Source organism: Polypterus senegalus, chromosome 12, assembly GCF_016835505.1.
Source record: "Polypterus senegalus isolate Bchr_013 chromosome 12, ASM1683550v1, whole genome shotgun sequence".
In the NCBI taxonomy this organism is placed as follows: Eukaryota; Metazoa; Chordata; class Cladistia; order Polypteriformes; family Polypteridae; genus Polypterus; species Polypterus senegalus.
Genome location: NC_053165.1, coordinates 85075364 through 85090505, shown reverse-complemented (window position 1 = coordinate 85090505; position 15142 = coordinate 85075364). Strand labels below are relative to the sequence as shown.

Here is a 15142-nt window from a genome sequence, read left to right as displayed (position 1 = left end):
TACATCAGCGGCCCTGCACTGCCCCCTGCTGGTCACCACTCTTAACATCAGCCAGTTCTGATGAGGTTCCTCACACCTTCGCCCTCTGCTTCCTGTGTCTGAGCCAATTCTGCACCCATCTAAAAACATCACCCTGAACTGCCACTTCTTGTAGTTTGATGCCCAACCTCTCATGTGGCACCTTATCATATGTTTTCTGAAAGTCCACATCAATAATATCATGAGCTCCACTTTGATCGTATCCTTTTGTTGCAACCTCATAGAATTCCAGCCTGTTAGTAAAACACGACCTCCCTCTTCTGAACCCATGCGGGCTCTTCCTAATAACTCCTGTCCTTGCCATGTGTTGCTCAATCTTATCCTTAATAATTCCTTCCATTAATTTTCCTGTGATGCACGTTAAGCTTACTGGCCTATAGTTGCTTGGATCTGCCTGGTCACCCTTTTCATATAATGGGATGATATTTGCCATTTTCGAGTCCTTTGGAATCTCTCCAGTGTGCAGTGACTTCCTAAAAATATGTGTCAAGAGTTTATATATGTACTCGCTAGCCTCCTTAAGAACACGAGGATAAATCTTATCTGATCCTGGTGATTTGTTTGATTTCATCTTCTTTAATCTGAGCAGCACTTCTCTCTCTACAGTTTCCAAATCCCTCAGTACTTCCTTAGTAGTCCCTGTTACTGCTCTGAGGTTATCCACTTGCTCACTTGTAAACACCTCAGAATAATGTAAGTTTAGGGCATCCGCTATTTCACTGTCTGTATCTTTTCATTCCCCTTTACTATTCCTGATGCACTTGACCTCCTCCTTGACTCTTCTTTTACTACTAAAATACTGAAAGAATCTCTGAGGGTCGTCTCTCACCTTACCTGCTCTATTCCTCTCCAACTGTCTTTTAGCCTCCCTGATATCCTTCTTAATGGTTGCCCTCATGTTCTCATACGCGCTACAATTCACTTTGCAGTCATTAGTCTTATATGCCTTATAAAGCAGTTTTTTGTCCTTTGCTACTTCTTTTTTAAATCTTTATTAATCCACCGTGGAGTTTTTTTAATAGCTTCCTATTAATTCCAAATTTAGGTCTGTATCTGTCCTGCATTACATGTAAAAAAACAAGTGTCATGAAAATCGCTCCGGCCGTTCGGAAGTGATGCTGGAACATACACACGTACACACACACACACATTGACTGATATATATATAGATTATATTATATTATATATTTTTTTTCTACACTTGGGGATTCCGCCCCCTTGCTCACATTCTCATGGCTGAGCCGCTTGAAGGGTGTTAGGGACAGCAATTGTATTTAAAGAGGTGGTGGTGTATAGAAGAGTATGTGGGGCGTGAGAGGAAGACAGTTTGGTCCTTAGTTATTACAAACAGAAAATCAGTTACTGTCTATTTTAAATACCAATGGATAATAAAATGTAGTAAAAAGTAAAACGTAATAAAAAGCGAATAAGAAATGAAATTACATTAACGCCTCGTCAAAACCGGTATTATGATTTACTTTTTCCTCTGACTTACATTCTATAAACGTTGCTTATTGCTTTACAAACAGTTTGTGATATTTCTCTCTTTCTTGTACTGTTCTTGACTTTTATTAATTATTAGAATTATGTTTCTGGACTTCTCTAGCGCCTTCAGCACCATCCAACCTCTGCTCCTTAGAGACAAGCTGACTGAGATGGGAGTAGACTCACACCTGGTGGCATGGATCGTGGACTATCTTACAGACAGACCTCAATATGTGCGTCTTGGGAACTGCAGGTCTGACATGGTGGTCAGCAGCACAGGGGACTGGACTTTCTCCGGTCCTGTTCAATCTATATACATCAGACTTCCAATATGACTCGGAGTCCTGCCACGTGCAAAAGTTCGCTGACGACACTGCTATGGTGGGCTGCATCAGGAGTGGGCAGGAGGAGGAGTATAGGAAGCTAATCAAAGACTTTGTTAAATGGTGAGACTCAAACCACTTACATCTTAACACCAGCAAGACCAAGGAGCTGGTGGTGGATTTTAGGAGGCCCAGGCCCCTCATGGACCCTGTGATCATCAGAGGTGACTGTGCAGAGGGTGCAGACCTTTAAATACCTGAGAGTGCAGCTGGATGATAAACTGGACTGGACTGCCAATACTGATGCTCTATGCAAGAAAGCTCAGAGCAGACTATACTTTCTGAGAAGGTTGGCATCCTTCGACATCTGCAGTAAGATGCTGCAGATGTTCTACCAGACGGTTGTGGCGAGTGCCCTCTTCTACGCGGTGGTGTGCTGGGGGGGGCAGCATAAAGATGAAAGACGCCTCACGCCTGGACAAACTTGTTAAGAAGGCAGGCTGTATTGTAGGATTAAAGTTGGACAGTTTAACATCTGTGGCAGAGCGACGGGCATTAAGCAAACTCCTGTCAATCATGAAGAATCCACTGCATCCACTTAACAGGATCATCTCCAGGCAGAGGAGCAGCTTCAGTGACAGACTTTTGTCACCGTCCTGTTCCACTGACAGACTGACAAGATCGTTCCTCCCCCACACTATGCGACTCTTCAATTCCACCAAGGGGAGTAAATGCTAACATTAATTTTATTTTTATTTTTTTCATTTTTATTACTTTTTAATTTAATATTGTTTATTTGTATCAGTATACTGCTGCTGGATTATGTGAATTTCCCCTTGGGATTAATAAAGTATCTATCTATCTATCTATCTATCTATTATGTGCAGCTCATTGTTTCTCCTGACGGTCATTCTCTAAAAGTCGACGTTCTTGAATGGCTGATTTGTTTTGCTGCCTTGCCATTAGAAGCGACTGCGCAGAATGGCGCGTTAGCAGCACTGAGAGTGTCGTGGGGTGGGGTAGAGGCGGAGGGAGGATGTGCGCAGTAAGAGTCATGATTGGACGAGTGGTGTGGAGGGGCGTGGTCAAGGCTGAATATCACAAACTCAATGGAAAACGTTTTGATAATAATAGAGAGATTACTTACTGCAACCCATAGCCCCCCAAGTCTGTTATGGTGGGCAAGATAAAGCGTTAAGGTTATATTTTCATGCAGAATGAAGTAAAGCATTTATAATACAATGCGGTACAATGGGAAATGACATAAATAACGTCCACGGAAATAATCACGTTGCATAATTCACACGTCGGATTTACTTTTCTCGTATTTATTGTCAGGCTGACACCATTATCCGAGACGACTTAGAACATCTGCTGGCGCCCTACCTGGGGTTTGTTTCCTGCCTTGCACCCTGTGTTGGCTGGGATTGGCTCCAGCAGACCCCCATGACCCTGTAGTTAGGATGTAGCGGGTTGGATGATGGATGGATGGTTGGACTTAGAACATACAAAATACAATTGGTGTCAAGTTATTTAGGTTTACTGCATCAATGTCTGCCCAAACTTGAAAAGGGCCTTTAGCTGATTAAATAGGACGCTTGGAACAACTCTTCCTTTCCGTTATTTGATGCTGTTTAATAATAAGCAATAGTAACAACAGGAACAGGATTGAATCAGGAGTAGGTTTGATACCCTTAAATAAACAAAGAGAATACAAGAAAACTCATATTTTCAATTCTGCTATAACAATTTTCTATACACAATACACTCCATCATTTCGAACATGTGAAATAAACACGCTTGCCCGATATCGCGCATTAACTGAACTTACTTATTGTTTTACATAAATAACAGCCGTCACTAGTCAGAAACCTTTCACATTAACATACCAGTGACGTCTCCAAAATCAGCTAACACATTAAGCTTTCCAATTCCTCCGTGACGCTTTTTTCTTTTTCGTTCACAAGGGCCTTCTCAACTGAACGTCTCTTTCGTGCAGCAGTACGCTGACTCAGATTTCCGGAAGCAGTCTCTAACCCTCTTCGCACTCGATCTTTACTTAAATAAACATCCACAAGATCGATTGTCTTTTTCTTTTCTTGTTTTTCCTCCAAACGTATTAAATAACAACGTTTACGCTAAGCTTAACAATTGGTTCAATTTTGCTTGTTTTCCCAGTTGGTGCGCAGGCAGGAAAAGTGATTTGCTCGAGTTCTCGTGGTGTCAGTAGTGGGATTTTTGAATCCACAACCTCTGAAGTCCAAAGCCTTAACAACTATACCACACTACTTCAGAACAAATCACAGTACAGAAACTGCACTCGTTAAAGTTGTCAATGACTTTCGGGTAAATGCAGACAGAGGCCATTCATCTGTTCTCATCCTCTCAGATCGGAGTGCCGCATTTGATACCATTGATCACAATATTCTCAGAAATCGCCTTAGTCAATGGGTGGGCCTCTCTGGCAGGGTCTTAAATTGGTTTGAATCCTACCTGGCAGGGAGAATATTCTTTGTTAGTTGTGGTAATTACAACTCAAAGACACATGATATCCTATATGGTGGTCCACAAGGCTCTATCCTGGCTCTGCTGCTCTTTTCGATTTACATGCTTCCGTTAGGTCAGATTATCTCAGGGCATGACGTGAGCTACCACAGCTATGCTGATGACACACAGCTGTACTTATCAATAGCACCTGATGACCCCGACTCTCTTGATTCACTAACACAATGTCTGACTTGTGTTTCTGAACAGATGAGTAGTCATTTTCTCAAACTAAATAAAGAGAAAACTGAAATTTTAGTGATTGGCAATAATGGATATAATGAGGTTATTAGAAATAAACTTGATGTATTAGGATTAAAAGTCAAAACGGAGGTAAAGAATTTAGTGGTAACTGTTGACTGTGACCTGAATTTTAAATCACATATTAATGAGATCACTAGGACAGCATTTCTTCACTTAAGAAACACAGCAAAAGTTAGACCCTCTTGTATCATTGAAAGATGCTGAGAAATTAGTTCACGCTTTTGTTTTCAGTCGACTAGATTACCGTAACGCACTCCTCTCAGGACCACCCAAAAAAATACATCAACCAATTGCAACGAGTGCAGAATGCAGCTGCTCGAATCCTAACTAGGAAAAGAAAATCCGAGCACATCTCTCCAGTTTTGATGTCACTACACTGGTTACCTGTGTCTTTCAGGATTGACTTTAAAATTCTGCTTATGGTTTATAAAGCCTTAAATAATCTGCTCCATCTTATATATCGGAGTGTCTGACATCTTATATTCCGAATCGTAACCTTAGATCTTCAAATGAGGGTCTGCTTAGAATTCCAACAGCTAAACTTAAAAGAAGTGGTGAGGCGGGCGGACGGCCTTCTGCTGTTAGGCACCTCAAATCTGGAATAGCCTGTCAATGGGAATTCACCAGGCTGGTACGGTGGAGCTCTTTAAAACGCTGCTGAAAACACATTACTGTAACATGGCTTTCTGAAAGCTTCATTTTAATTTAATCCTGATGCTCAGTATATTCAATTAATTATCATTACTATTTATGGTGGCTCCATAATCCATACTGACCCCTACTCTCTCTTCTGTTTTTTTTCCAGATTTCTGTGATGGAGACCTGCACCATCACCACCTAATCAAAGCACCATGATGTCCCTCCATTGATGGATTAAAGGCCAGAAGTCTACATGACCGTCATCATCAAGTCCTTCCATGAGAAGCCTGAATACCTTGAGGACTGATTGAGGTCATTGATGTTAGGTAGAATGCCTACAGGGGGCTGGGTGGTCTTATGGACTTGGACCCCCTGCAGATTTTTTTTTTTTCCAGCCGTCTGGAGATTTTTTTTGTTTGTTTTTTCTGTCCTCCCTGGCTATCAGACCTTACTTTTATTCGATGTTAATTAGTGTTCTCTTATTTTAATTCTTACTTTGTCTTTTTTTCTCTGTCTTCATCATGTAAAGCACTTTGAGCGACATTATTTGTATAAAAATAGAATTAAGAATAGAATGGGATAGAAATAAATGTAGTTGTTGTTATACTTCTAGAGAGCGTGGAGGTTGCCACCAGATTTACGCAGCAAGGAAGCTGCGATGATTTTAAAATGAAGGACGGATAGAATCAGGCCAACACCTAAGCCCTACTGTATTTCCACCCTGCCATCCGAAAATTAACAACACCCGGGAAAATGCCCTTAAAGGTTGAACACACCAAACACATAAATATATAAAATGTCCCTTATTTGCTAGAATACCAACTTACAAACACAAAAAGAACTAAACAACTCCCACAGTCCTGAGAAAAGTCCTTACAGTAAGTGATGGAATGGATTCTGGAAATGGAAACGAGGGTTGAGTGGTGGAAAGAAGTGCGGAGACACTCCTATTCAATAAACTCCTTCCCGGAGCATGGATAGTGAAATTGTGTCCTACCACCGGAGTCCAGAAGAACAGCCTCCGGAGGCGCACCTCTTCTCCAAGGGCATCGATGAACTGGATTGGGAGGAAAAAGAACCCACCGCCGTCCTTAAATCCGGTGGCCGCTACGAATGTCCAATAACTGAAAGGTTTACAAGCTGCTGCGGATGATGTTGATTGGAAAACGGCACAATCGAAAAGTCCCGCTACATCCTTCTCTTCCAGTTTTATCGGTACAGCGCATACAAACCACAAACTACAAACTCCACAATCCCCACCACATTGGTGCAAGCCCAGTCAGTTGTCACTCAACAGGACATACTTACGTACAAGTAAACCCCCCCGTGTGACCCCGCTACACTACCTACGCTAAAAATGTGCAACACGCCGGTTGTTTTAGCTACTGGAATAATCAGAGAGCCTCATAAAGAGGAAACTAATAACCGAAGACAGTACTATTGACCAATGAATGAGGAGGAGGAGACGGAAGGCCTTCAGTTGGAAAACTGGACTGATGATGAGGTGGAATTGTGGTCGAGAGTAACAAACGAGAATAAGGCAAGTAAAGCTGCTGAGAAGGAATCGACCAATGAAGGGCCACGTAAATAAGTATTAACCAATCACAGCACGACTAGAGTCTGCGCTTTCAAAACTCTCTGTCTTTACCCATCCACGCTGCCATGCTGAGCCGGTGTTTCCAGAAATCTACGATTCAAAAGTCTCTGTTTCTGGAGGTGAAAAAAACGCTGGGCTAACATGGATGGAAGGCGTTTTTCTGCCTCTATTTTAAACAAAAACCAAGAATCTGACAATTTCCAGCTTGCTTGAAATGGGGGTTTAAGTGCATCTCGTCACACTTTGCCCCGTCCTGCTGCTTCCACGTCACCTTTCAGGAAGGGACTGGATGTGGCTCAAGAAAGGAACGAGAAGGTCAATTCACTTCTGACCTGATCTACCAAGGGAGCTCCAAACTGGCCAAGGTGTAGAACCAAAGAGGGACCCCCAGTCTGATAACAAGAGCACTGGCCGCTGACTTAAAATCATAAAGGACGAAGGCTGGGGCCATGGGAGGGTGAGGCCACGCTGGTTTATTTAGCTGTGACGCTTGATCCGTCTTGTGTTTTGTGACCGGTAAAGACCTCGTTAAAGGCGTCCCACATGGCCGGCTTGAGAACTTTGCTTAACGAGATTGGGAATCGCTTGACTGAACAGCCAAACGTCCCACTTTGGTCTGATATGAAGACAAACCTTCTGGCAATGGCACGTATTGATGTGCCTACCATCCTGGAGAAGTTGGACTACCTGTGCCAGCTCTGTAGGGTCCAGGTATGGCCTCATGCTACCAGTAGTGACACTGACTGTAGCCAAATGCAAAACTAGTGAAGAAACAGTCAGAAAAGATGAGGAGGGAAAAATGTCAGTGGCCTCCACCTGTGAAACCATTTATTCCTGTTTTGGGGGGTCGTCTCATTGTGGCCCCTCGAGTGCACCAAAGCAGCTGAAACTGATAAACAAGCAACTCTGCTAATTAACTTTAACTGACCAGATCAATAGCCCAGAAAGTTCAAAGGGTCACTTCTTGGCTCATCTGATGTAAGCAATACCACTACAGAACACAATGGGGCACCATCACCAATGGTATTGTCTCTCTCTTCATCCACAGTTAAGTAAAACTGTCCAATGAGGGGAACTGACTCTGCCCCTTCTGGCCAGGGGTTTAAAAAACTGAGACACTCTTGGAAGGTGGTGTCCCATTTTAGAACTGGGCCATCCACACGGCGGGACTCTACCCCAAAGACTGGCCGCTCAGCCAAGCAGACTTGACTCTCTCACTGAGGCACTGCAGCCCACTGCTTTCTGTTTTTCCCCCAAGTGTCTGTTTATTTTGGTGTTTACTGCACCAATATTAAAAGTAATGACCCAGCTGGTACCCCAACACTTATTTTTTTGGACTGACATCATCCCTTGCTTGACCATTCTCTCTCTCTCTGTATATATATATATATATATATATATATATATATATATATATATATATATATGCGTGTGTGTGTGTGTGTATGTACAGTATGTATGTACATACACAGAGCCATGCATGTGACGTTCCATTGTGCTGCACAGGTGCTAAGACAAAGGAGAGATGGGGAGAACATGGAGGGTGTTACGTAATCACTAACCACATGTCCAGTGGTGTTCTGTATCTAAACAGCTTCCAAAGCTTACCTTACCTTATTTGTAATTGGGGCTCCACGTCAATTTGAATGATGTTTTTTTTTTGTCCTGATTAGTCCACAAGACATTTGGAACATTAAACAGGGCCTCCTCATGGACCCCAACACTTTATCTGCTTCTTTATATATATTGTGAGGGACAGCTGAGAAACCTTACCCAGCTGGGACACCCAAGGCATGGAAGGACCAGGGGAGACAGTATATCCAGGGTGCTATGTCCCCCCAAGCCACTAGATGGCAGCCCCCATGGGGTACCACATTGACACACATTCCCACAGGGCACCCTGGGAAATGGGAGTTCTTTGGCCCAGCCCTTTTAGGTTCCATGAGCTCTACTTCATGGGGCTCCCGCCTTACCCAGAAGTGCTCCCAGGCCAAGTCTTTGGAACACCAGAAGCACTTCTGGGAATTATATAAAAACAGCTGCCTGCCTCATCTTAGGGATACAGAGTTGTGAGGAAGGAGATGAAACTCAGTGGGAGGAGTGGAGGAGGCAGAGAGAGAGAGAGAGAGAGAGGCTGAAAGAGAAGAAAACAATGACAGGGAGTAGCTGAGTGCTTCACTGTTGCTGTACTACTGTGCTTTTAAACTTGTGCTTCTGGTGTGGGAAACAAATGCCAGGGAAGAGTTTCCCACAAAAACAAATTAAACCCCCTCCTTTGCTGTGACTTCTGTACAAGCCTGTCTGTGCTGGGTGTCTGGGGAGCTGTGGCACCCCCTGGTGGCCACTGTGTGTGTGCATATGGGTGGGTGTGTGCATATTCATTTATACTATCCATCCATTATACAACCCACTATATCTTAACTACAGGGTCAACTACAGGCCAATCCCAGCCAACACAGGGCGCAAGGCAGGAAACAAACCCTGGGCAGGGCGCCTGGCCACCGTAGGGTGTACACACACACCAAGCACACACTAGGGACAATTTAGGATCACCGATGCACCTAACCTGCATGTCTTTGGACTTTGGGAGGAAACCGGAGCACCCGGAGGAAACCCACACAGACACGGGGAGAACATGCAAAGCCGGGAAGTGAATCCGGGCCTCCTAACTGTGAGGTAACACCAACGTGCTGCCCATATATACACACACACATACAGCATATATATATACATACAGCATATATATATATATATATATATATATATATATACACATACACATACACTAGGGGGCTCTGTCCCCTGCTCGCTTCGCTCGCCAATCCCCGGGTGGGCACTATGCACCAGCCATTTTGCATTTCTGTCACTTGTGTCTGTGGATTTCACTTTCACCAAACAACAAAACTTTTAATTCTCATAGATATGGCTCTTCATTGGGAAGAAACACTACTTTTACCCAATTGCAACACAAATTAGACGATCTACAAGTCTCCGACTTAAAGTTTAAAGCTGAACAATATCTACATACTTCTGTTGTATCACCTATGTCGATATATTCGATCTCTTTTCGTTGTTCCGTTATTTCACCGAGTAATAATTTCCGTTTGTAGCGGTAATGTGATCTTTACTATCAGTTTTTTGAGACTTTCGAATTTTAGTACTTTCATAATCTCTAAGCTGCTCTGCATGTGTACCGTGCTAATGTTTTTGTACCTCTTTACAATGTTCTACTTTGTCGTCTACTCTTTGTCTTTTATTTCCGGCCTTGCTTGGAGCTCAGAGGGCAGGAACTGAGTCTGACCATAGCATTCACACGAATGAAACGTGAGTGGACTGTGGGTGTGGCCATAAATGAGGAGGGTGGGACTTGTCAAAATCTCTTGGCAAAAAGTCTCGTCTCGTGGAAAATTATCTCTCGTGGGAGTTAAAATTATCTCAGAGAAAGTCTTCTCTCAAGATTTGCTTTCATAACATAGATAGATAGATAGATAGATAGATAGATAGATAGATAGATAGATAGATAGATAGATAGATAGATAGATACCGAGCTCTCTATTTTAGGTAGATAATGTGAAAGGCACTATATTTCCGATTGTTTTACATGTCTTCTGTGTAACCCACTTCATCCAGTGCTCATATACTTACACTCATACTTCATACACTTTATTGTACCGCAGATTTATTTTTAAATGGGCACATTTGATGTTTGTGCCCATCAGTTTGATCTCAATAACCCATAATAACAAAGTGAGGACATGTTTTCAGAAAGGTTTGCTATTATGAATTATTGAAATTAAGAGTCCAAATTTAACTGACTGAATGCCATTCAGAAAGGCACACATGTCCCTTTGTATAGAAGGTCCAAAAATCCACACTTGCATGTCAGGACAAAAACCAAGCCATGACGTCCAGGGAACTCTCTGTAGACGTCCACAATCAAACCGTGGTGAGGCACAGATCAGGACAAGGGGTTCAAATCATTTCTAAAGCTTTGAGTGCTCCTCAAAAGGCAGGAACCATCTCTGGATGGAATGCCAGTGCTGTGCAGCGCCAGAGGTTGCCAATGTGATCCATGATTAAAATTTGGAACAAATACAGTTTAATAATACACCCACCAAGTTATCCATGTTTGAAACTTCTTTATCCAGTAATAATAATAATAATAATAATAAATTTTTATATACCAACCACAGAGTTAGGACCCTGGTGACTGAATCCCATCCCAGCTGGACTAGACATAAAGTAGGACCCATCTCTGGATGGGACGCCAGCAGAGTCAGAAGCAAATCACGGCTTACTGGAGTCGGAGCATTTCACAAATCCATGGTTATTCACTGTACGGAGCCTGTTACAGATCCAACTAAATACATGGTTCTTTCTGGAACCTTCACGTTTAAGGGTCTTTAGGGAACAAAAAACGGTTCCCCTATGGCATCACTCTGAAGAACCACCCTGGCACCTTTATTTTTAAGTGTGTCGATTGCAAAAAAACCGCACGTAACCCAAGTGTACCGAATAAGTGACCTCCGATAATAACATTCATTACTCTCTCCGTCCGTTAAGAATATAAAAGAGACGCAACAGGCAAAATAACACCAAAGAAGAAACGAAAACGGAGATGAGAGGACGAGTGTGCCACTCGCCAACAATAACCGAACGAGGACAGGCGGTGGCAATGACGGGGGATTTAACGATGACAAGGATGCACTAAGAAATCAAAGCACGTACGTGGTGGTCAGTCGTTCGCACTCTCGCACGCCGAGGTCTCCTTCTGCACGCTGACCGGTCGCCTCTGTTAAAGTTTAAAGATGTTGAGCAAATAAAAACGCGAGCAAAAGCAGCGATTCACAGTCACTGGCCACACAATGCCCACCGGCCTGCCACCGTGGGCTGGAAGGGAGGAAGGAAGGTGATGCTGTGATTGACAGGCGCCGTCAAATCATTTTGCCAGCCAAGTTTTGCGTTTCTGCGCCGGTTCTGCTTAAGGAGCACATCAAAAAGCATGTAAGGGCGGCGAATACCAAAACCGAACAAAAACAATAGAGTAATAATTGAAACACTCACCCGATGGATTAACAGCAGCGGGGGTTGCCATGTCGTCTCGATAGGAAAAAAAAGGAAAGGAAAAAAAGGCAAAGGGAGATGCGCTGATATGGCGACGAAACCCGCAGGCGCTCTTACGAGTTCATGAGCGAGCGTCCCGTTAGCGGCGACTAAGAAAATCCGTTATTCTGTAAAACAAAAGAAAAAAAAGAACTCCTTGACCAAAAGAAAGAAAAAAAAATGGGGAAAATTATTCAAGATGGTCTGTGGACTCCCAAATGTATGTCTTTCACAGTCCAAAAAATGCAAGATGTCTGAAAGGTAACACCGCGAGACTTGGACTGAATTAATTAAAATACAAAGTTTAGCCGGGTGAAAAAAAAAAAAAAACGATCGCTCATTTGTGTGTGTGAGCCTTGCGCAGTAAAAGTGAAATGTGAGGAGACGGGGAATTTGGTGGGGGGTTGGGGAGGAGGGGAGGATTAGTGGGGGCACTTTTAAAAATGTGTGGCGTGAATAAGTGGGAGAGACAAAGAGAGCGGGCAGCGGGGAATACCTTGGGGGACGCTGGGACGTAATGGCCAAAATGCTGGACAGCTTCAGGGGCTTTGGGGACCCCGTTACCGCATCCCAAGGAGTTATAGTTTATGTGGACGCATTCATCATAGACGCGCTTTGTTGATTTCACAGTCGCTACACTGAATCTGCGCACAACCATTTTTACATATATATATATATATATATATATATATATATATATATATATATATATATATATATATATATATATATATATATGTGTGTGTATTTATGTATGTATTATTTTTTTCTTCCAAAAGATTAAATGTTTTGCTGCCCGTAGAAATAAAACGGATCGCTGTCATGTGCAGGGTGTCAATTATATGAAAAAGATTTGTCATTATGGGCGGCCCGGCAGGATTAAGGATGTCACTTCTTTAATGCCCTTTACTGGGTTATGTAGTCCCTTCGTAAAACTATTGCTTGATAAAGAACCATTTCATTCTGGGAAAAGCTATGAAATTAGCTCTTTGGGCTCTGAAAAAGTTCCTACCATTTGGGCAAAACAGAAATCGTTCGTGCCTAGTAGACTAGCAGGATAGCAAGAGAAACCTGAACTTATAGCCTGACGTCTTGTAGGAAGCGTTGAGAGTGCTTCTGTAATCCTAAACACGTTGGTATTTCACAACATCTGTTTTTATCCATCCATTATTTTCTTAAGCCGCTTATTACACGGCAGAGTTGAGGCCACCATCAGCAATCATAAGGCGCAAGTGTTACTATCTGTTGATGGTTATTTGTAGATCAAGATACAATACAATACTTTCACCACACCAAAGAGTCCGGTCACCGTTCAAGGAGTTAATGTAGTGGTGGTCCACTCCTACAAGTACTCAGGGGTCCACATTACTGAAAGACTGGACTGGTCTTGGGAACACAGAGAGACTATAGGAACAAAGGGCAGAGCAGGGTCTTTGTTCTCAGGACACTGGCTTCATTTAATGTGGGTAGTGTCATCCCACACATACAATCACCCCCTATAATAAATTACTAATCCCCCTAAAAATATCATATATACAAACAATAAAATGGGCCAATTAATAATATTCTACAATGTAATCTATAGGTCTAGAAAGCAGGTTAAAATCCATATTTAAATACCCACCCCTTAAAATGACCTACCTATATACCTAAGTTATTAACTCTAAAACACCCTAAATTTGTTCTAAAAATGGGAATAAATGAAAGGGGACAAGTGTTCTTTTTAAAGGGTATTTCTATAATAAATAAATAATTATAAACCAGTCCATATATACTAAGTCCCTCAGGAGCTAGAGTTTTAACCTGAGGGGCTAGGGTTTCTAAATACTAGGGTTAAAATTATGCTAAAAAAGGTGAAAATTAACATTTGGGTTATAAGTGGGGTGTTTAGGGTTAGGCATTCACCATCCCACCAATCGCCTTCTCACCTAGGATTAGGATAAGGGGTGGGGTAGGGGTAGATCCTCTAAAGCGTATTAAAGCCATAATTTAAGATTAGGCACCCCCTTGGCACTTTCAAATGACTATTAAGATTAGGGTTAAGATAAGTAAAATTATGTTTAGAAGGAGGGTAGAGTAGAACATACCTCCGTGACTAAGATGCAGTACTTTTACAATTTGTCTTTAAAAGGTTAAAATCTTAAGATTAGGCAATAAAACAGTAAGATTATTAACCATAGGGCCTTAGTCACTAGAGGTGGTCCATGCTATTTTCTCTGTTGTGGTGTGCTGGGCTGGTAATGTCACTTCAAGAAAGGCCCACCGAATCGACAAGCTGATTAAAAGGGGAGGCTCGGTTATGAGACACACTCCGGACACCCTGGAGGTCATAGACAAGGAGGGAATGAAGACAAAGAGGAGCGCCATTATGAACAACACTGCACGTCCTGCCTCTGGAACACTGACACTGGCTAAGGACTTTCAGCCAACGTATCATTCAGCAGAAGTGTGTTAAGAAACACGACTCGGGGATCCTCTAAATCAACACCAATACAACTGTACAGCGCCTTACTGGGACTGGGACTCCCACATAAGAAGTTTCCTTTTCTTTCTGCTTAAATTATTCTTCCTCTTTTGTATTTCTAGTGTGTGTTCAGACTATAGTGTGTGTGTATTTATTTATTCATTTATCTATCTTTTTTTGTATTTATTTATTTAAAGAGCGTCTGTAGGAAACCAAATTTAATCCTGGAAACAAATAAAGGCAATTCTCCACTGCGCCAGTGGGTGGTGCTGTGTTATAAAGGTCTCTGTTTTCCTCCCCGTGCAGACAAGAGAATTGACTGCTCTTCTCCGTTAATATCACTTCTGGGGTCTGCTAACCAGTGCCCACCTTTTCCTGTCCAATTACATTGAAACTGAAGGAACTGTCATCTTTGCTAGTCGATGAAAGAGACTCACATCAGAAAAGGCAGTTTCTTGTATTTCACACATGGTTTCTCTTGATTAAAAGATCACCCAATTCTACCATTTGCCATGTTCTTAAATTGGCGTAGTCAGCAGGATTCTCAAGGGACTGCAACATTAGTGGACAGAAAGAGGAAAAGAGAGTCTGTTATCACACAGTGCCACCCCTGGACTGGAATTACTATCATCATAGTCCTCAAACTGTCTCCTATGCAAACGCTAGTGAATCTATCTATGTATC

At 42.5% G+C, this 15142-nt stretch overlaps 1 protein-coding gene across 3 annotated transcripts in view; it reads right to left on the bottom strand.

Moving 5' to 3' along the window:
- Positions 1 to 12309, bottom strand: part of arnt2 (aryl-hydrocarbon receptor nuclear translocator 2) — a 209194-nt gene extending 196885 nt beyond the window's left edge. For 2 of the 3 annotated variants that reach the window (XM_039772743.1, XM_039772744.1), the window contains exon 1: positions 11956 to 12309. In XM_039772743.1, coding sequence (XP_039628677.1) covers positions 11956 to 11986 — 31 coding nt within the window. In that variant the 5' untranslated portion in view covers positions 11987 to 12309. Of the gene's footprint in view, positions 1 to 11619; positions 11745 to 11955 lie in introns of those variants that run through there. The other variant, XM_039772745.1, reaches the window with a different exon arrangement.
- Positions 12310 to 15142: the final 2833 nt, after the last annotated feature.